The sequence below is a fragment of the Pristiophorus japonicus genome, chromosome 15, assembly GCF_044704955.1.
Source record: "Pristiophorus japonicus isolate sPriJap1 chromosome 15, sPriJap1.hap1, whole genome shotgun sequence".
Taxonomy (NCBI): Eukaryota; Metazoa; Chordata; class Chondrichthyes; family Pristiophoridae; genus Pristiophorus; species Pristiophorus japonicus.
The window spans coordinates 158,469,796-158,493,231 of NC_091991.1; the positions used below are offsets into that span (position 1 = coordinate 158,469,796).

General features: G+C 41.5%; 1 protein-coding gene across 3 annotated transcripts in view; it reads right to left on the reverse strand.

Moving 5' to 3' along the window:
- Positions 1–382: 382 nt before the first annotated feature.
- The window catches only part of LOC139281171 (ras-related protein Rab-40C), a 109,370-nt gene continuing 86,316 nt past the window's right edge, over positions 383–23,436 (reverse strand). For all 3 annotated transcript variants that reach the window (XM_070901195.1, XM_070901194.1, XM_070901196.1), the window contains 3 exons: positions 17,907–17,984; positions 4,480–4,702; positions 383–2,125 (listed from right to left, as the gene is read on the reverse strand). In XM_070901195.1, the coding sequence (XP_070757296.1) occupies positions 1,848–2,125; positions 4,480–4,702; positions 17,907–17,984 (579 nt within the window). In that variant the 3' untranslated portion in view covers positions 383–1,847. The remainder of the gene's footprint in view (positions 2,126–4,479; positions 4,703–17,906; positions 17,985–23,436) is intronic.

The window sequence follows — 23,436 nt, forward strand, 5'->3', positions numbered from 1 at the left end:
ACCCCAACTAAACTCCTTCAGCTTGGTCTGTGTGCTCAGACTGCATGCTTCCCTGGTGCTTGCACTTGGTAGAAGTGTACAGTGTGTGACGTCTACTTAAACCCTGTGCTCCTTCCAAGTGCTATCTGGGAGGAGTAAATGTGGTGGCAACCTGCTGCTCTTCAGTGTGGACTGCACACGACTGTGGTGCTGTACCTCTATGCTGGGTATGGAGATGGCTTCACAATAATAGTTGTTATCTAGAATGCTGTGCAACTGTCCAACCATTCCTAAAATATTACCCATATTTTATCATTTCTTGGAAAGATGACTACATTCGTAAAGATGTCGCTGCAGTGCGTTAGATAGTTCAATTAAATGAAAAAAGACAAAATCAGGCATCTTATTTTGCAAAAAAAATGTATTTCACAGTCGAACATTGAAACTGTACAAAGAAAAATGCCAATAAAACACTTAAAAGTCAGTCTTAAGTGTGTCACACAGCAGCTATAATGTGAAATAGTGTTTTACATAATTGAACATTTTGCTTCAATTGTTCCCTTTTTTCTCAAAAAGACTAGGTGATACTGCAACTATTATCCAGTTACAGGTGCAGAAGGTGGCCTATTGTGTTACAGTAGGTCTCTCCTATGTATTCTCTCCATTTAGTCAGTTTACCTTTGACAAGTGTCATCCAAAATAGAAAGCTGTTACAATTAGTGGCCAAAATGCAAAGATTTTTTATAGAAAGAAGAGAAACACAGTTATCACTTACAAAAGAGGGAGACAGTTCTATTTCTTTTCCTTTTTTGGAGAGGGGGAAAAAGGGGTGAGAGAAGTGACAGGGTGCTTCTGGCATAATACAAATACTAAAATCATTGCTAAAACATTTTGTTCCAACGAACTGAAAGGACAAAGGCCAACTGGAACGTTTCTGTTTGCTTAATTTATATAATTTCCATTCAGACTTCAGTAGCACCGGGAGAATTTTTTTGTTGTTGATGTAACATCTTGAAATTTCTCGGTGTTGCTGGAAATAAAGACACCATACTTGATTTGTCCAGAAGCTGGAGATGGAGGTTAAATCCTCATCACTTGAACCAAGATTACCACAACGTTTGCTAATGTGGGAGACAGTTAAACAACCACTAAATCAACAATGACATCATACATTATGACAGAGAAAAATATTACAAAAGAAGTAGTCTATGTCATATAAATTAAATAGTAACACATATTAATCTTTGTACTAAGAATTGTGGAAAAACATATGACCTTGTCAGTCAACCTTTGATCTTAAGAGTTGTCCTGGTCTTTAGAAGATAAAGATGCAAGGCATGGCTAAGGTATGAAAGGCCACATGCAGACCGTTGCAGGCTAGATAGTCTATAATATCAAAAGGCACGGAAGTTTAGTGATGCTAGTAAGAATTATAGTAGCATGAGCATTCTTTGCATTTGTACTGGTTCAATTACCAGAGACACTTCTTTCCACCATGTAGCAATAATATATTAGTCACAAGGACAAAGGTAAAGATTTATGTTCTGATCAAAGCCATGTAAACATGCCAGTACCACCTTCCTTAAAATTGGCTGTCTCTATTAACAGTGGCACCTGCCAGCCGCTTTAAAACACTCTAGCTTGAAATTTCAGTGCAAATTGTAAAAACAAAATGTTTTGAGTGTCGGTTTCAACTAGCGTGTTTGCTCATTGATTAAAAAAAAAAGATTCCTTTGAAAAATGCAGAGCATATCTTCATTTGGTCCAGTAGGAAGCTGCAAGAACTATTTCATGGAAGTTCAGGTTCCAAGCTTGGCCAGCTGGCAAAGTTCTTGCCAAACAGGAGAGCTTGAAACAAAATCCTTTTGCTAAGAGATTTTGCAGTTAGTGCGTGTGCAGCTCTGAGGTGGACTCTGTGGTGGTCGGGGAAGTTTTGTTGACCTCTTCAAGCTGTTGCCCTTGCTTCCACCGCTGCTCGAGGCCAGCGAGTACGAACGGCCATGCATCATGACAGCATTCATTCCATTGGCCATGGAGAAAGACTTGAGGTGACTTTTTATGGCAACAGGTAGTGGTAGTTTGTCAATAAGGTGAACAGGTGTGCAAGAAACAATGGCTCGGCAACAGAGGTCTTGCAGTGTGAAAACTAAAAAAAAAAAGAAAATAATTTATCAGTTCCTTTTCAATAATAATATAAACCCACAAAGAGCCTAAAATTAATCTAAAACCTCTAGAAAACGGCAAGATTATCAATTATTTTTGAGAATGGCGTGCGTCAGCTGTGGCTCAGTGGGCAGCACCTTCGCCTGAGTCAGAAGGTTGTGGGTTCAAGTCCCACTCCAGGACTTGCGTGCAATAATCTAGGCTGACACTCCAGTGCAATACCGAGGGAGTGCTACACTGTTGGAGGTGCGGTCTTTTGGATGAGACATTAAACAGGTCCCGTCTGCCCTCTCAGGCGGACGTAAAAGATCCCATGGCACTATTTCGAAGAGGAGCAGGAGAGTTATCCCCGGTGTCCTGGCCAATATTTATCCCTCAACCGACATCACTAAAGCAGATTATCTGATCATTAGATTACTATTTGTGGGAGCTTGCTGTGCACAAATTGGCTGCCGCGTTTCCTACATTACAACAGTAACTATGTTTCAAAAAGTACTTAATTGGCTGTAAAGTGCTTTGGGATGTCCGGTGGTTGTGAAAGGCGTTATATAAATGCAAGCCTTTCTTTCTATTAAAAAGGCTCACCTTAGAGAGAGATAAAAAAATATATACAGAAGACAACGGTGGTCTAACCAACCCTTCAATATCTTGGAACGGCAAACCTTTTAGAAGACTAAAGGCAGTCACAAAATAGCCACAATTTTCAAGATGTCTGCACCCATGTAGAAGCCATGGTTCAAATTACTTGGTGGCAATGCAGTTTCAAACAAGACCACCTCGTACACAAACAAGGCTTCAAAATGTCAGTGGGGAATTTGACTCAGTGGGTAGTTACAAGGAGTCAACAACTGCACAATGTTGATTAGGTGGCAACTCAAACAACCAGTGTGTGTTTTGGTCAAAGGGCCTGATTTGAAAAATAGATACAATGGCAAACACTTTGCCAAAGTGTTCCCCTTTGTAACAAAAAAGGTATTTACTATTTTAATTAAAAAACAATGATTATTTTCCTTACAGCAGTTTCTAGGCCAGTTATGTCATCCCAAAGCAGGAAGAAAGAGTCAACGGGTGGAAAATGAAGTCCCCAGCTTCAGTCTTGCCAAATAAACTTTGAAGAACAATCTTTTAACAACCCTTGGCTCTTGACCTTTTATTTCATTAGCGAACTCTACACAAAAAACCTATTGTGCAGTTACCAATTACCCAGGAAAAATTAACTTTGAAGCCCTTACTAATCTTATTCAAAAGTACCAATACGTTAAAAGTTTAGCTGTAACGGTGTGACTTACTCTCAAATTGATCCAATACATAGATTATTTGACAAACATCATGGATTGAAATGTGAAATTGGAAACCTCTATTGTTATTCCTTGTACTACCAGGTCTGCTCACTTGGAGGCAGAGATTACTGCAAAATTACATTAACACTATTACACAATACATCAAAGTCGAAAAATATATCACAGTTTAAGTCATTGTGTGTGTTTTTTTTTAAAGCAATAATCCTTAGTGCGGCTTTTAAAGAATGCCATGGTCATTAGACACCCTTTGGGAAAATAATGCCAACATTTAAAGATCAACTTCAGCAGAATTTTAATCTCAAGCAAGTGCTAACAGCAGCATCTAAAGAAGCACTATATGCTTTTACAAAAAAAAGTGTACCAAATCCAGTTGACGCAGATGTTCTCTAAATATTTATTTGCTTTTTCAAAATGCCATAAAATCCTGTTATTAAAAGAACATATTTAGAGAATATGGTGGTCCATTTTAAGTCATTGGTTGAAAAATCTTATGATTCAATAGTTCCTAATGTCCCACATAATTGTGCATCACAAGCTTGATATTCTGCAAGGTTTTGTGAATACCCAACAGCAGCAGAAGTTTAAAAAGTCAATACTAAAAAGCTATCAGTTTGTGACATCATTTGGCCTCCTCAAATTCCTGCCTCGATATTCACCCACAGAACCTTCTATGGTTTTTTTCCTGTTTATTCCGACACTTCCAGATATCATCAATTTTCACTTTTGCTTCCATTCCCTCCTGAAGCAAATATAATTTCACAGATGCTGGTAGCCCTCTGGCACCGCATCCAAATGGGCATTTGTAAGCCTAGATGGTGAATGCTATTCAATCACGGAGGCACTAGAGCCGAACCAAATGATTGCTCAGGCTAATTGTCATGCTCCTGTTGCAATCTCAGCTGAGATTCACTAACTCAACATCGATGAACAAATTTCTTCCTGCTGATCACTGAATAAATGTTATATACCCATTTATGTAATAACATTTGATTTAAAAAACTCTAAAGAGCAAGAATGAAAAATCTAACAACTCTACCTCGGTTTGGTTTCCAGAACCTTTCCATGCCATGTCTCATAAGCACAATACGAGACAGTTCTGTGAAGGACTCAGTCACGTTGAAGTTGCAGAGTGGACTGACTTCAAAGAACGTCATCCCATTTTTCTCAGCATAGGCACGTGCCTGTTCAGTGGGAACCTGCCGCTTGAAGGCAAGATGCAACCTGTTACCGACCAAGATTCTCGGCACACCAGGAGCATGCTGAAAAGAAAGAAAATATAGAATCAATTGAGAGACACTTTGTATACTGTGCACATTTGATGGTGTTGAACGTGTTTGATTTTTGTATTCTTCAGCAACAACACTGATCCTTTAAATTACATTTTCTGGCTAAATAATTCCTAACTGACATTCAGCAAGTATCAGCCTTGGTTGTGATAACCTTCTGACTCCGAGGCAAAAGTGCTATGGGTTCAAGCCCCACTCCAGAGACTGGAGCACATAATCTAGGCTGGCACAGTCAGAAGTGCTAATTTGTTGCCGAGTTGTTAAACTGAGGCCCTTTCTGGCCAGTCAGCTTGACATTAAAAAAACCATGGCACTATTCTTCCACCCTCCATAAACTTGCTCATCCAAAACTCTGCTGCCCATATTTTAAATTCGCACCAAGTCCTGTTCACCCATCACTCTTGCTTGCTGACCTACATTGGCTCCCTGTCTGGCAATGCCTCAATTTAAAAATTCTCATTCTGGTTTTCAAATACCTCCATGGCCTCACCCCTCCCTATCTCTGCGCATCCCAGATTTTAATCGCTCCACCATTGGCAGCTGTGCCTTCAGCTGCCTAGGGTCTAAGCTCTCGAATACCCTCCCTAAATTTCTCCGCCTCTCTACCTCTCCTCCTTTAAGGCGCTCTTTCAAATCTCTCTCTCTGACCAAGCTTTTGGTTATCATTGCAAATATCTCATGTGGCTTGGTGTCAAAAGTTTTGTTTGAGAGGGCTCCTGTGAAGCACCTTGGAACGTTTTACTACATTAAAGGCGCTATAGAAATGCAAGTTGTTCTGTATTCGAAGAGCAGCAGGGGAGTTCTCCAGATGTCCTGACCAACACTCATCCCTTAACCAACACCAGAAACATATCAAGTCATGTATTTCACTGCTGTTCATTGGACTTTGCTGCGCAAAAATTGGCTGTTATGTTTCCCTACTACAGTGACAACACTTAATTAGCTGTAAAGCACTTTGGGATGTCGTATGGTCATGAAAGCATTATATAAATGCAAGTAATTTCTTTCATTATAAAAAAGGAAATGCCGCTGCGCCCTAGGGCGAGCTTGTTGATTTGTCCCACAGCTGATTTTTCCAAATTGGCATGCATTTTCCTCACCCACACTTCTCCCTTTTAATGAACACTGGATGTAATTGGGTGGGGAAGAGGGCACCTGCTTGGTCAAAGTTCCAAATAAAGTCAGATCTTTGCTCATTGTCCGTAACAATGTCATCAAAGGACTATTTTAACTATCTTGTATGGGAAAGAATACCTATACTGATCAAATATGAATTGTAATCTGTGCATGTGAATTACAAACATGATTACATTATAAGGAATAAGATGTGAACTTTTACCTTCTGATCAATTCCTGTGTGTAGCAGTATGAATACTGATAAACACTATCCAGTGAAAATTGGAATGCAGACTCTTTAATCCCACATTTGGAAATATCGCAAGTACTTATTCTTAAATTGTTCAAGATTCTAGTTTGTACATTTTGCTACATTTCTAGAGGGCATTGTCAGCTAACTACATCAACTTGTACAATTTTTGCCATCTTGTTATAACAGACTATGCTGCAGGGTTTTTATTTATAGTCTTTTAATGGATAATGACATTGCTTAAATTAAATAATAGCGAACACTTTTGTTCCTGCTCCACATTTTTTGTCCTTCCTGACTAGAGGTCGAGTCGGTTATCAATGGCTCCAAATGTGAAATTATATACAGGCATAATGTAATTTTAGTTTTGAGTGCAATTTGGAATAAAAGTTCCTGACGCATGGTTTTAAATCGGAACTGACTGTCGGAATAGTGGTAAATGATACATCCATCATAATTACCTGACATTCCTTTAGCATAAATAAGCCACAAAGTAACTCTCCAAACCTCTCCAATTCACTTAACAAATCTGATATTTCAACCTGTTTGCAAGAGGATCACATATCAGTGCAGAAAAGTTAATTATGTGGTATGGTTCCTTGCTCTGAGTAATGGCCACATTTTGTTAGTAAATGTAATCGATTTATATTTAGCCAAAAGAATGTTCCTGAATATAGGTATTACTGTCTGAAAAAACCCATGAGCAACTTTTGTAGTTACCCCTCTCTCTGTCTTCTATCTAAAAATCAATAATCTCAAAAAAAAATGAATTTAAGTTGCAAAAATTTAAAGTTGGCCATGAAGCCAAGTGAAATTCAAGTGATTTGCTATTTATCTGCTTTGTATAACTGGCCACAATTGAAATGTGTTTTTTTGGAATATTCCAAGACCAAGTTTGTTAACTTAAATTTTATGCCAATATTTTGTATTGTATTCTTTAACAAGTGGTCAAGTATTGTGTAATTTTTTTTCCAGGATTTTCGATAATTACTTTAGTCAAAGTAGTGCAAACAAATTGAGAGTGTGTTTCTCAAATAAGAAAAGTTAAGCAAATTGTGTGATATCTGTGGAAAAATAAAAATCAGACAGCTCTTGTACCTTGATGAAAAAATTAATTTTCATAAAGAGAGTGCCCCTACAAACTACAAGGTAACTCCACAGGCAAGCACCATTACTTATAGATACTTAGCCAAAGAATTCCTCCAGGACTTGCAAACCCTTGTAATTCTTTTGTGTTTTATTTACAGGCTTTCTCTACAGATTGTTGTAACCAGTGTGGACAATGGAAAAGATGCTGCAACTGCATCCCACCCACAGAATGGGAGTACCTTGCAAAGAGAGTGAAGTTTTCTTGCCACCGTCCGAAGTTTGCCAAACATTATCTCCGTATATACACACACGTTTTTAAAAAACATTAATTCCTATAAAAAGCTATATAGGAAACAAAAAAATTGTTGACATGGAAGAAACTCTGATTAAGCACTGGTCAGTATAATACAGCTGTAGTAGTTATCCACTACTGGTATCATCTTAAAAAGATTAAACCCCAAAAATAACTATTGGTGACATTATTGGACAAATGCTTAATGTGTCTACAATATTCTGCTGTGTACTATTTAAATACAGATGTTAAAGCAGCTGGTTTAAAATGGCCGGTTTTATATATTTCTTTTCAGTCTCATTTCATAATCACACATACTATTTTATTGCTTCATAAAAGTACTATAATAAAATGATGGCCCTACTAACTTTACACTTACCAAAGTAAAAATAATGGTATGTTTAGTGCATTACACGAACATAATGCAAGAGAGGATCACCATGACAGAACTTCTTTCCATTCTAGGTTACTGTACTTTATTTCTAAAATGGATTCCAAGTACTTTGTGGCAAGGTGAAGATGTCATCAGTATTGCAGTCAGTTGTTGACAAAGGGTTACACAAGCTTGGATTGAAATGACTGAACAGGTTTTTCTAGTTATACCATTTAAAAATATTATAATACAATAAGCTATAGTATATTCATTAGACCTTGTATTCTGCATAATAACCGTTGTAATTACAACACTCTAGTTTCAGCATTTACTCACCACACCCTTTGAAATGATTAAAATTCTAATCCCTAAAGATGCAAAGCATTATTCCCTGATAACTCGGGGGCTTATTCAGGCAGTAAAATGAGCCAAACAAGTTTCCAAGTTTTGATCCATGGGAGTTAGCTGATCTCAGCCAGGTGGCATTAGGTGCACAACAACTTCATCTTTATAATGCCTTTTAAGTAATAAAACATTCCGTAGCACTTCACAGGGCCAACAATTGATGACTGCGAGTGTGCGCAGGGGGAGGGGGAAAGAGAGATTAGGTTACAAATTCAAAGCCATGATCAGAGGTAGGTTTTGATGAGAAAGGAGAGATTGCGAGCCAGTGGAGTTTAGGGAGTGTACTGGGACCAAGGTGGCAGAAGGTTCCACCACTGAAGGTGGGGCAGAGAGAGTAGGAAGCAAATGTCACTTCCAAAAGAGCAGTGGGTGCTCACTGGCACATAGGGCTAGAGAACGTTGCAGAGATAAGGACGGCGTATGACCGTGAAGGGACTTGGATACATCAAGGATTTTGAACTTGATACACTAGAGGATGGGCAGTCAATGGAGGTCGTAGATAGGATGCAGACGGAAGAGTTTTAGACGGGGTGTAGCTTATGAAGGATTAAAATAGGGAGGTCAATGAAGAAAGCATTGAGCGTTATTGAGCTGAGAGACAATGAAGATGTAAATTAAGCATGGCAGTGGAAGTGAGCGAAGGGTGAAGGCAGGCAATGTTGCAGAGGTGGTCTTTGTGACATCTAGAATGTGGGATTTGAATATCAGCTCGGGGTCAAGCAGGATACTGAAGTTCCACACTGTAGATTTCAGCCTGAGAAAACTGCCAGAGGGAAATGGACTAGGGTGTACGGTGTGGATGGCTTCAGTCTGGTCAGTGTTTAGTTTAAGAAAGTGTGGTAAGACTGTATTCTTAAAAACAGGGAGCAAAACAGAGCCAAGGAAAGGGAGCCAACTGACTTTATTTGGAGAGTACTGGGTTAAGAAGATAGTTATTGGGTGAGGTGTTAGGTTTGGAAAGGATCAAAGGCACAGGAAATGGTCTTTCAGAGAAGAACTGGTAACAGAGGGGGGAAAAAATGAAAACACAAGCTTCTTGCACTGTATGCTGGAGGTGAGGATGGGGAGAAGAAGAGGGAAGGACATGTTGTCGCCTCCCTAATCCGTGTCCATCTTTCCCACAATTCCATGTTTAAATCCCTCCAATCCCATTTCCACACCTACCACAGTACCGAAACAGCTCTCTGTCACAAATGACATCCTTTAGCACTGTGACAAAGGCAAACTATCCCTCCTCGTCCTTCTTGACTTGTCTGCAGCCTTTAACATGGTTGACCACTATCCTTCTCCAATACCTCTCCACCATCATCCAGCTGGATGGGACTGCACTCGCCTGGTTCCATTCTTACCTATTTGATCGTAGCCAGAGAATCTCTTCCCGCCCTCGCATCATTACCGCTGGTGTCCCCCAAGGATCTATCCTTGGCCTCCTCCTATTTCTCATCTACATGTTGTCCCTTGGCGACATCATCCGAAAACACAATTTTGTTCACTGATGACATCCAGCTCTACCTCACTACCACGTCTCTCGACCCCTCCTCAGTCTCTAAATTGTCAGGACTGCTTGTCCGACAGCAGAAATTTTCTCCAATCGAATATTGGGAAGACCGAAGCCATTGTTTTCGGTCTCCGCCACAAACTCCGTTCCCTAGCCAAAGATTGATCTTTTGTTGAAATTATCGTTGGTTCAGGAACAACCGCTGAGTTGGCTATTAGGCCTAATATAATTCTGTAAACACTGTCTACTTAGATATGCAACCTAGCTCAAAAAGAACTACAATAGATTATTTTAAGGTAAATTAGATTTTTGGCATTTATACTTCCATTGTAAATCCAAACTAGCTGCTTTACAGTAATAAAAGCATGACATCATGATCACTGAGGATTAGTATACTCTCATGCTAGGAATTCACGATAATTCCATTAGTACAGCAGGAATTTAAGGTTTTATGATGAACTATTATGCACACATATACACAGGAACACACAATTATACACATACACAAATAAACTGGGCAAGTTCCTTTTAAAATTACCCTCTCTAATCCAATTTGCCACAACCATTAATGCCAAGACAACCTGCCTTAAATTTCCATTTAAAATTAAAATATTTACGCACATTCAAAATTTAACTTAGTAACTTCCTGGCATTGAGCTACTTTGCACTGTCGTCAGGTCAACTCTACGTTGCAGCTCAGTATGCCATTTACTTTTTGTGGTTTGTTTAGTGCTTTGTAATTCTTGGTGCAGGTCCTCTTAGCTTCCTTGTATTTTTTATTTGTCATTGAATGCTTATTTTTGTGGTTCGTTTAGTGCTTTGCAAGTCTTGGTGCTTTAAATGTACTAACCTGCGTCAAATTCTTAACTGCCCGCATACGCTGATCTAAGTCGATTTGAAATAAGTTTTAGCTGGCCAAAGTGGCATAAATGGCGTAAGTGGCTGGGAATGCCCCCTTTTTAAAAAAAAACTCAACTAAAAAAAATCGTATCTAACTGAGTTACTCTGGAGCAAGTTTATTGAGGAAAATGGTGTTTTTTTTAAACTTACGCCAAAAAACCCAACTTACTCCAAAAAAAATTGGAGCAAGTCAAAGCCAAAATTGGGCCCATTCAAACTAACGCCCATTAACAGTCAAATTTCACACAATTGCTTGTATGCTAACATCGCAATGTCATTTCACTCCATTTGAGGTGTAAGGCAGCCTTCTCCAACATACACAGCATTACCTCCAGGCAGATGTCAGAAGAGACATTGTGTTCAGCACTTAGGGGAAGAATTCCTCTGTTCACCGTTCGTAATCAAATTGTAAATGCATTCTTATACGCACTAGCACATAATGTGCAGCATTGTTTGAGTAGTCAGGGGCTACATCATTTATAAGGAGGAATGTATATGATGGAATACAGAACGTATTATTCTGGTGCTATGTTGGCTGAGTTAGGAAAATAGTAAATGTGAAATCATTAGCGGATATGGATACTGAAATCAAAACAAATTGAAAAATCAATTTAAAAAGAGTTTCAATATAGAACGATAGCTTAATGACAATGTAAAATGCATAAAATTGTATATAGATATTTATATATGATTAGAGTTCATGCCTTTCAGGTCCCTGCCCATCTCTCCCACAATTCCATTTGAATCCTTCTCAAAACGGACCTAGCCAAAGTCATGAATGACATTGTCTGTGCTGATCATGACACATTCTCTCATCTTCTCTACAGTCAACCACACCATCCTCTTCCAGCACCTCAATCAATAGTCTAGCTCAATGGGATTTCCCCTACATTGTTCCACTCTTGACCATCAGATCACAGCCAGAGCATCGCTACCAATGGCTTCTATTCCCACACCTGCACAGTCGCTTAAACATCCATCCTGGTTCCCCTCCTCTTCCTCAAATGCGTGCTGCCCCTTGGCATTATCCGCAAACAAGGGGCCAGCTTCCACAAGCTACACTGATAACATAACATAAGAATTAGGAACAGGAAGGAGTAGGCCATTTTGCCCCTCGAGCCTGCTCCGCCATTCAACAAGATCATGGCTGATCTGGCCGTGGACTCAGCTCCACTTACCCGCCCGCTCCCCATAACCCTTAATTCCCTTATTCGTTAAAAATCTATCTGTGATTTGAATACATTCAATGAGCTAGCCTCAACTGCTTCCTTGGGCAGAGAATTCCACACATTCACAACCCTCAAAGAAATTATTCCTTCTCAACTCGGTTTTAAATTGGCTCCCCCGTATTTTGAGGCTATGCCCCCTAGTTCTAGACTCCCCGACCAGTGGAAACAACCTCTCTGCCTCTATCTTGTCTATCCTTTTCATTATTTTCAATGTTTCTATAAGATCACCCCTCATCCTTCTGAGCTCCAATGAGTAAAGACCCAGTCTACTCAATCTATCATCATAAGGTAACCCCCTCATCTCCGGAATCAGCCTAGTGAATCGTCTCTGTACCCCCTCCAAAGCTAGTATATCCTTCCTTAATTGTGACCAAAACTGCACGCAGTACTCCAGGTGCGGCCTCACCAATACCCTGTACAGTTGCAACAGGACCTCCCTGCTTTTGTACTCCATCCCTCTCGCAATGAAGGCCAACATTCCATTCGCCTTCTTGATTACCTGCTGGACCTGCAAACTAACTTTTTGGGATTCATGCACAAGGACCCCCAGGTCCCGCTGCACCTCAGCATGTTGTAATTTCTCCCCATTCAAATAATATTCCCTTTTACTGTTTCTCCCCCCCCCCTTCCCCAAGGTGGATGACCTCACATTTTCCGACATTGTATTCCATCTGCCAAACCTTAGCCCATTCGCTTAACCTATCTAAATCTCTTTGCAGCATCTCTGCATCCTCTACACAACCCCCTTTCCCACTAATCTTTGTGTCATCTGCAAATTTTGTTACACTACACTCTGTCCCCTCTTCCAGGTCATCTATGTATATTGTAAACAGTTGTGGGTCCCAGCACTGATCCCTGTGGCACACCACTAACCATTCCAACCCGAAAAGGACCCATTTATCCCGACTCTCTGCTTTCTGTTCGCCAGTCAATTCTCTATCCATGCTAATACATTTCCTCTGACTCCGCGTACCTTTATCTTCTGCAGTAACCTTTTGTGTGGCACCTTATTGAATGCCTTTTGGAAATCTAAATACACCACATCCATCGGTACACCTCTATCCACCATGCTCGTTATATCCTCAAAGAATTCCAGTAAATTAGTTAAACATGATTTCCCCTTCACGAATCCATGTTGCGTCTGCTTGATTGCACTATTTCTATCTAGATGGCCCGCTATTTCTTCCTTAATGATAGCTTCAAGCATTTTCCCCACTACAGATGTTAAACTAACCGGCCTATAGTTACCTGCCTTTTGTCGGCCCCCCCTTTTTTTTTTTTAAACAGAGGCGTTACATTAGCTGTTTTCCAATCCGCTGGTACCTCCCCAGAGTCCAGAGAATTTTGGTAGATTCTAACAAATGCATCTGCTATAACTTCTGCCATCTCTTTTAATACCCTGGAATGCATTTCATCCAGACCAGGGGACTTGTCTACCTCGAGTCCCATTAGCCTGTCCAGCACTACCCCCCTAGTGATAGTGATTATCTCAAGGTCCTCCCTTCCCACATTCCCGTGACCAGCAATATTTGGCATGCTTTTTGTATCTTTCACTGTGAAGACCGAAGCAAAATAATTTCCACATTTCCCATTATTAAATCCCCCTTCTCATCTTCTAAGAGACCAACATTTACTTTAGTCACTCTTTTCCGTTTTATATATCGGTAAAAGCTTTTACTATCTGTTTTTATGTTTTGCGCAAGTTTACTTTCGTAATCTATCTTTCCTTTCTTTATTGCTTTCTTCGTCATTCTTTGCTGTCGTTTAAAATGTTCCCAATCTTCTAGTTTCCCACTAACCTTGGCCACCTTATACGCATTGGTTTTTAAATTTGATACTCTTTTATTTCCTTGGTTATCCACGGCTGGTTATCCCTTCTCTTACCGCCCTTCTTTTTCACTGGAATATATTTTTGTTGAGCACTATGAAAGAGCTCCTTAAAAGTCCTCCACTGTTCCTCAATTGTGCCACCGTTTAGTCTGTGTTCCCAGTCTACTTTAGTCAACTCTGCCCTCATCCTACTGTAGTCCCCTTTGTTTAAGCATAGTACGCTCGTTTGAGACACTACTTCCTCACCCTCAATCTGTATTACAAATTCAACCATATTGTGATCACTCATTCCGAGAGGATCTTTTACTAGGAGATCGTTTATTATTCCTGTCTCATTACACAGGACCAGATCTAAGATAGCTTGCTCCCTTGTAGGTTCTGTAACATACTATTCGAAGCAACAATCCTGTATGCATTCTATGAATTCCTCCTCAATGTTTCCTTTATTTTTGGGTGCACGGCCCATAATGCACATGCGCGTTTTCCCCCCATTTAAAAGCCAGTAAGCCGGCTGTGCGGGACTTCAGGTAGCTGCGCAGACGTGCACATTGCTGATGATACCCAGTTCTAACTTCCCATCACCTCTCTCCCCTCCATTGCTTATGCGATCAGATTGTATGACCGACATCTAGTCTTGGCTGCAATTTCTTCCACTTAATCAGAAGATTTTCATTGTCTTCGGCCCCTGCCACAACTTCCATGTCCCACCCCCACTGACATGGTCAGGTTGAACTAGGCCATCTGCAGCTTCTAGGTCATATTCAACCCCAAAGCGGAGCTTCCAAACCCATACCCTCACCAGCACAAAGACCGTCTACTTCCATATCTAACACAGCCACCTCTGCCCGACCTCAGCCCAACAGCCAATGAAACCCTCATCCATGTCTTTGTCATCTCCAAACTCAATTACTGCAATACTCTTCCTACCTGCCCCATCATCCTTCATTCTCCATAAACTTCAGCTCATCCAACTCTGCTACCTGTATCTTATCCAACCCCGAGTCCTGCGCATCCAGTCTTGGTTAACCTACATTAGGTCCCAGTTTTCTAATGCTGGAAATTTTAAATCCCTCCATAGCCTCCCCCTAACCTGCTCCAGCCCTACAATCCACCTCAGAACTCTGTTCCTCTGATTTCAGCCTCTTGTGCATCCCTCCTCCATTTGTCTCATCACTGGTTGCTATGTGCAAAATGTTTAATGTATTATTTAGGTGTTTACGATTTTACTACAAATATCGCAGAGGAAATGAACTGTCAACTGTCAGCCCAACTCCTAGAACAGTATACAGAAACTGAACAAGCAAACGTGTTTACCCGAAGGGATGTAATCATCACATTCTCTTCCCTTTCACAATTCTGAAAGCGGGGATGATTTTCACATTCTAAAAAAAACACACATTATCCTTATTCAGTCTTTTTAAATGTATCCTTTTCCTGTTGTGTTCTTCCATTTCCTGTCAAACGTCTGGATTTTGTATCTGACGTTTCTGGGGTTGATTTTCCTGACATCTGCTCCAAGGAAATGTACGCTTCCCCAGGTTCAAGAGGTCAGGTAAGAGAGACATCAACCTATTTCACTGGTTTTTCTGCAACGTTAGATTGCCCTGGGATCTCCGGGGCCTCCTGGGGGGTGGGGGCAGGGGGCAGGGGGCAGGGGACAGAGCTGGGCCCGCACCCACAATAAGCACATGCTCTCATAGCCATGTAAGTGAGGCGGAAGGGATATTTCCTGCATTACATCAGTGATTGCACTTCAAAAGTACTTCATTGGCTGTAAAGCGCTTTGCGATGTCGCGAGGTTGTGAAAGGCACTATAAAAGTGCAAGTCTTTCTTATTTCATTGCCACTTCCTTTTCCTGTTGTAATGCTCAGAGCACTGTAGTGCAAGGATGCCCAATGGAACACAATGCTATAAGCTCTAGGGTCCCCGCTGACCTGAGCTTCAACAGACAGGCGTCCTAGGGGCAGGCCAAAGACATCTGGCCATTTGTTTCCTTTTCATTTAACCAGCCCCCTAGTATGTTTGGATGCTATAGGAGCTTTCTAGTTGAAGATGATCAGAAACCAGAAAGCCCTAGTCTCAAAGACCCGAGAGGCTCCACTCTAATGTGTACCCATTCTCACAAGGCACAAGGCCCAGCTGGGAGTGCACAGGACTGGAAAATTGGCCCATTCTCTCTACATACATTATATATCTAACCACAAATACACTACCGGTCACAGAACCAAATTTCGACTGACTTGGCTGCTGGCAAACTCTTCCTGCAAAAACAAAATCAAGGCAAAAAACACCGTTGCCTTGTGTTATGGTACTGGACTAGCAACCCAGAGATCACGAGATCAAAATCACCCCACATGGAAAGTTGTGAAACTCAATTTAATAAATCTGGTAATATGTGGACTGTTCCTAGATTCAGGAAAGGAACCTGGTATCCCTACCTAGTCTGGCCTACACGTGACTTGACTGTTAATTTCCTCGGGACAACAATGGGTAATAAATACTATCTTTCCACAGTTGCTACCAATCCAAGAACAAATAAAGAAACACAAACACTGAAGTCAGAAAGCTGAAAGCCGGAGTTTGAGCATATAAATCTAGGTTAACATTTCAGTACAGTGCAAAGATTCCAACTACCCAGGCCCAAAGGTGCCACTTTTCCTGTCCTGGATGTTTAAAAAGGCCAGGGGACACATTGATGCAGACAGGTCAACTATTCAAAGAAAAGCAGAGAGCTCTGGTGTCCTGACCAATATCCTTCCCTCAACCAGCACAACCATAAATAAATTAACTGGTCAAAATTGCTGCTGGCTTCAAAGCAAGGGTGACTATACTTTAAAAAGTAATTCATTGCAAGTAAAAAGTTTTGGAATGTGGGAAACATGGCAGCCAATGTGAGCACAGCAAGGTTCCACCAACAACAATGAGATCTATGACTAGTTTTAGTGATGTTGGTCAAGGGATAACCGAGGGACTGCCCAAGAAGAAGATTGTGCAGGAAACTGGGAAAACTCCCTGCCCTCCTACGTATAGTGCAATAGGACCTTTTCTGTCCACCTTAAGAGGGCAGACGGGACCTCCGTTTAACATTTCATCTGAAAGATGACACCTCAGACAGTGCAGTTCTCTCGCAGTACTGCAGTGTCAGCCTGAATTATATACTCAAGTCTCTGGAGTGAGATCTGAACTCATGACCTTCCAACTCAGGCGAGAGTGCTACCACTGAGCCAAGGCAGACACCTGCAAGACATAAGGTGCCACATAAATGCAAATGTTCTCTCTTATTACGTACATCTCCCCAAAACATGGTGCTCACTTGATGTATTCAGTGTTAGGCACAGAAAGTAAATAACTTCATTGCATAGAGGTTGTGCTGATCACACTGTAAGGAGGCAGTATTAAACTGCTGTGCAGGAATTCCCCTCTCCCTCTCCCCTCACTCCCTCCCACCCCATGGGAATTCTGGGAAACGCCCCATGTATTATAATTTACATATACATCAAAAGGATACAAAATAGTTTTATGGGTTTATAGCAGTACCCAGCAGGTGGTTCATAGTCATAAGATCTAAATGTCCAAACTTTTTCTCTCCATGCACTGCTCATACATGATGGACCGTGTACTAAAAAAATATTTACTAACAATAGGAACTTGCTTAGGATGCTCCAGGTTCTCTTACCCATGTAAAATCTTTAGGTATTTGGGGATCTAGTTTATTCTCTGTCAAAAGCACAAAATTTACCACCAGTTAGGGTCATGAGTTGTCCTGTAGTCTCAACTTTCTGGTGGATGAGATGCCCTTTGGTTGCGTAGCTCTGGATTTTTACATTTAGTGCTGGTGCACTGAATGTTTTTATTTTCTGATTAGTAGAAAAGGACACTGGAAAAACTGTTCTCCTTGGTTGGTTTCCATTAGAAAACTGATTTATTTCAAACCACCAACCTGCATTTAAAAATTCAATACTTACAACTGTGGAAATGAAGAACTAGTGCTTTGCAAGCAAGGTAATCAGACTTTGTGGGCAAGTTTGGACACCCCTGCTCTATTCAAATAGATTGATTAGCTTTAAAAAAAATAATCTATATCAACAAACCAATTAAGTCTCATTAAACAAGGCATGTGAGAAGTTATAAATTAGCTTACGTGGTAGTTCCAACAGAGATCCAGTGTTACTTATACACAAAAAAGCACCTCACCTCATCAATTTCCTTGATCCACCGGTCAATTCCATCAAAGGACCATCTATTAGTGATGTCATAAACTAAGAGTATACCCTGAGAAGCAAAACAAACAATTTTCATTCATAATTCCATTAATTACACAGCTTTTCTAAGAGGGAAATGCATTAAGAAAAAGTAAGTTTAGTCATAACACTAGCAGTGAAGCAAAGTTGTAGTTAATAACTTCCTGAATTTACATTAGCAATGGGAATGAAGGAAAACACAAGGCTACCTACCCTAACCGGTTTCAAGACAGCAACAGGAAATCAAAGCAATGCTACTGTGCAATTCTATACAAGCTACTACTTATAATAAATAATACTTGCATTCATATTGGCCCTCCATGTCAGACTCTGTTGTACACAATTAGTTTTTGAAGTACAGTGACTTGTGTAGACAATTTAAATCAAAGGGCTCCAATGAGACAAAGATGTAAGAGCATTGCATAAGATATGAATAACAGAACCACAAGATTAAATTACAGGCTTGAATTTCCACCATCGTCTTTTATTTTAGAATGTAGATATTATTTGGGAAGTGAATCAGCCTGTAGCACCTGTAATACTGTTGTAACGCTGCTATTAAGGATGTGAAGAAAGCATTAGTGTCAGATGAAAATCATGAAGACGATGGATGTTATCTAACAACAACTTGCATTTAGATAGCACCTTTATCAAAAAGTTTATGAAACAGCTGTGTGGTGCTGCAGTGAGCTGGACCAACTTGTATGTATACATAAGAACATATAAAATAAAAGCAGGAGTAGGCCATACGGCCCCTTGAGCCTGCTCCGCCATTCAATAAGATCATGGACTCAGCTCCACTTCCCTGCCTGCTCCCCATAACCCCTTATCATTTAAGAAACTGTCTATTTCTGTCTTAAATTTATTCAATGTCCCAGCTTCCACAGCTCTCTGAGGCAGCAAATTACACAGATTTACAACCCTCAGAAATTTCTCCTCATCTAGTTTTAAATGGGTGGCCCCTTATTCTAAGATCATGCCCTCTAGTTCTAGTCTCCCCCATCAGTGGAAACATCCTCTCTGCATCCACCTCGTCAAGCCCCCTCATAATCTTATACGTTTCGATAAGATCACCTCTCATTCTTCTGAATTCCAATGAGTAGAGGCCCAACCTACTCAACCTTTCCTCATAAGTCAATCCCCTCATCTCCAGAATCAACCGAGTGAACCTTCTCTGAACTGCCTCCAAAGCAAGTATATCCTTTTGTAAATATGGAAACCAAAACTGCACGCAGTATTCCAGGTGTGGCCTCACCAATATCTTGTATAGCTGTAGCAAGAGTTCCCTGCTTTTATACTCCATCCCCTTTGCAATAAAGGCCAATATTCCATTGGCCTTCCTGATCACTTGCTGTACCTGCATGCTATCCTTTTGTTTCATGCACAAGTACCCCCAGGTCCCGCTGTACTGCGGCACTTTGCAATCTTTCTCCATTTAAATAATAACTTGCTCTTTGATTTTTTTCTGCCAAAGTGCATGACCTCACAATATACTCCATTTGCCAAATTTTTGCCTACTCACTTAGCCTGTTTATGTCCTTTTGCAGATTTTGTGTGTCCTCCTCACACATGGCTTTTCCTCCCATCTTTGTATCCTCAGCAAACTTGGCTACATTACACTCGGTCCCTTCTTCCAAGTCATTAATATAGATTGTAAATAGTTGGGGTCCAAGCACTGATCCCTGTGGCACCCCACTAGTTACTGATTGCCAACCAGAGAATAACCATTTATCCCGACACTCTGTTTTCTGTTAGTTAGCAATTCCTCTATCCATGCTAATATATTACCCCCAACCCCGTGAACTTTTATCTTCTGCAGTAACCTTTTATGTGGCACTTGTAAAAATACCTCAAAAGCAGAACAAATATGAGACTGAAGACACAAAAATTATTTGGCATTTTGAATAGAATTCCATAGAGCAGGGGAGTAAAAACTGAAACATTGGCCTCAGATGGTGCCGTCGGCTCTATTATCTATGCCAGTGATAAAATCGCGGGGCTTCCCTCTGGCTTCCTCACACCAAGTTCCTGATCTTCACCCTAGCATTAGAGTCAAGTGTAAACTGAAGACAGATGCAATCGACAGGGAGAGTAGGCTCAAGCTTCTTCGTTCTGTGCCGTTATCGCAGCTCACATACATTAAAAACATATGCTTTGATGCTGTGATGTAAAAGTGCAAACTCCAACAGCAAAATTCGAACAGAAGAAATTAACAAAAAACAAAGGTTGTGGGTTAGATAGTTCAATCATTGATAATGAATGATGATCAAAAGCTTGGTCAAAGGTGAGTTTTAAAGACGATCTTAAAAGGAGAAGGAGGCAGTGTGTCAAAGATTTAGGAGGGAATTTCAGAACATAGGGCCTAGATGACTAAAGGCGCAGCTGCCAATGGTGAGGCATAGGGAATGGGGAATGCACAAGGTGCTAGAGTAACACAGTTCTCGGGGATTGTAAGGCTGGAAGAGATTGCAGAGATTTTTTGGGGGGGGGGGGGCGGGAGGGGAAGGGGAAACGGAGGTTATGAAGGGATTTAAACACAAGGATGCGAATTATAAATTAAAGGCCACTGGCGGGCCGAGAGTCAATGTGGGTCAGAGAGCACAGAGTGATGAGTGAGACTTGGTGCGGGAGAGTATACATGCAGCAGAGTGCTGAATGAGTTGACATTTATGGAGGGTGGGAGGCTGGCCAGCAGAATAGTTGAGTTGGAATAGTCAAGTCTGGAGTTGACAAAGGGATAGATGAGTGTTTCAGCAGTACCGCGTTTCTGTGGCCGCAACCGAGACTCCAGGATGGTATGTTACCTCCCTGGTGCAAGGGTCAAGGATGTCTCGGAGTGGGTGCAGGACATTCTGAAAAGGGAAGGCGAACAGCCAGTTGTCATGGTACATATAGGTACCAACGATATAGGTAAAAAACAGGATGAGGTCCTATGAGACGAACTTAGGAAGCTAGGAGCTAAATTAAAAAGTGTGACCTCAAAAGTAGTAATCTCAGGATTGCTACCAGTGCCACGTGCTAGTCAGAGTTGGAATCGCAGGATAGCTCAGATGAATATGTGGCTTGAGGAGTGGTGCAGAAGGGAGGGATTCAAATTCCTGGGACATTGGAACCGGTTCTGGGGGAGGTGGGACCAGTACAAACCGGACGGTCTGCACCTGGGCAGGACCGGAACCAATGTCCTAGGGGGAGTGTTTGCTAGTGCTGTTGGGGAGGGGTGAAACTAATATGTCAGGGGGATGGGAATCTATGCAGGGAGACAGAGGGAAATAAAATGGAGGCAGGAGCAAAAGATAGAAAGGAGAATAGTAAAAGTGGAGGGCAGAGAAACCCAAGGCAAAAAACAAAAAGGTCCACATGACAGCAAAATTCTAAAAGGGGCAAAGTGTGTTAAAAAGGCAAGCCCGAAGGCTCTGTGCCTCAATGCGAGGAGTATTCAGAATAAGGTGGACGAATTAACTGCGCAAATAGCAGTTAACGGATATGATGTAATTGGCATCACGGAGACATGGCTCCAGGGTGACCAAGGCTGGGAACTCAACATCGAGTATTCAACATTTAGGAAGGATAGACAAAGGAAAAGGCGGCGGGGGGGCATTGCTGGTTAAGGAGGAAATTAATGCAATAGTAAGAAGGGACATTATAGCTTGGATGGTATGGGTGGAGCTGCGGAATACCAAAGGGCGGAAAACACTAGTGGGAGTTGTGTGCAGACCAAACAGTAGTAGTAAGGTCGGGGACAGCAAACAAGAAATAAGGGATGTGTGCAATAAGAGTACAGCAGTTAGCATGGGTGACTTTAATCTACATATTGATTGGGCTAACCAAACTGGTAGCATTGGGGAAATTGATGGGATTGAAGGCCGATAAATCCCCAGGGCCTGATGGACTGCATCCCAGAGTACTTAAGGAGGTGGCCTTGGAAATAGTGGATGCGTTGACAGTCATTTTCCAACATTCCATTGACTCTGGATCAGTTCCTATGGAGTGGAGGGTAGCCAATGTAACCCCACTTTTTAAAAAAGGAGGGAGAGAGAAAACAGGGAATTATAGACCGGTCAGCCTGACATCGGTAGTGGGTAAAATGATGGAATCAATTATTAAGGATGTCATAGCAGTGCATTTGGAAAGAGGTGACATGATAGGTCCAAGTCAGCATGGATTTGTGAAAGGGAAATCATGCTTGACAAATCTTCTGGAATTTTTTGAGGATGTTTCCAGTAGAGTGGATAAGGGAGAACCAGTTGATGTGGTATATTTGGACTTTCAGAAGGCGTTCGACAAGGTCCCACACAAGAGATTGATGTGCAAAGTTAGAGCACATGGGATTGGGGGTAGTGTACTGACATGGATTGAGAACTGGTTGTCAGACAGGAAGCAAAGAGTAGGAGTAAATGGGTACTTTTCAGAATGGCAGGCAGTGACTAGTGGGGTACCGCAAGGTTCTGTGCTGGGGCCCCAGCTGTTTACACTGTACATTAATGATTTAGATGAGGGGATTAAATGTAGTATCTCCAAATTTGCGGATGACACTAAGTTGGGTGGCAGTGTGAGCTGCGAGGAGGATGCTGTGAGGCTGCAGAGCGACTTGGATAGGTTAGGTGAGTGGGCAAATGCATGGCAGATGAAGTATAATGTGGATAAATGTGAGGTTATCCACTTTGGTGGTAAAAACAGAGAGACAGACTATTATCTGAATGGTGACAGATTAGGAAAAGGGGAGGTGCAAAGAGACCTGGGTGTCATGGTACATCAGTCATTGAAGGTTGGCATGCAGGTGCAGCAGGCGGTTAAGAAAGCAAATGGCATGTTGGCCTTCATAGCAAGGGGATTTGAGTACAGGGGCAGGGAGGTGTTGCTACAGTTGTACAGGGCATTGGTGAGGCCACACCTGGAGTATTGTGTACAGTTTTGGTCTCCTAACCTGAGGAAGGACATTCTTGCTATTGAGGGAGTGCAGCGAAGGTTCACCAGACTGATTCCCGGGATGGCGGGACTGACCTATCAAGAAAGACTGGATCAACTGGGCTTGTATTCACTGGAGTTCAGAAGAATGAGAGGGGACCTCATAGAAACATATAAAATTCTGACGGGGTTAGACAGGTTAGATGCAGGAAGAATGTTCCCAATGTTGGGGAAGTCCAGAACCAGGGGTCACAGTCTAAGGATAAGGGGTAAGCCATTTAGGACCGAGATGCGGAGGAACTTCTTCACCCAGAGAGTGGTGAACCTGTGGAATTCTCTACCACAGAAAGTTGTTGAGGCCAATTCACTAAATATATTCAAAAAGGAGTTAGATGAGGTCCTTACTGCTAGGGGGATCAAGGGGTATGGCGAGAAAGCAGGAATGGGGTACTGAAGTTGAATGTTCAGCCATGAACTCATTGAATGGCGGTGCAGGCTAGAAGGGCCGAATGGCCTACTCCTGCACCTATTTTCTATGTTTCTATGTTTCAATGCTGTGGAGGAGAATTTCCTGGAGT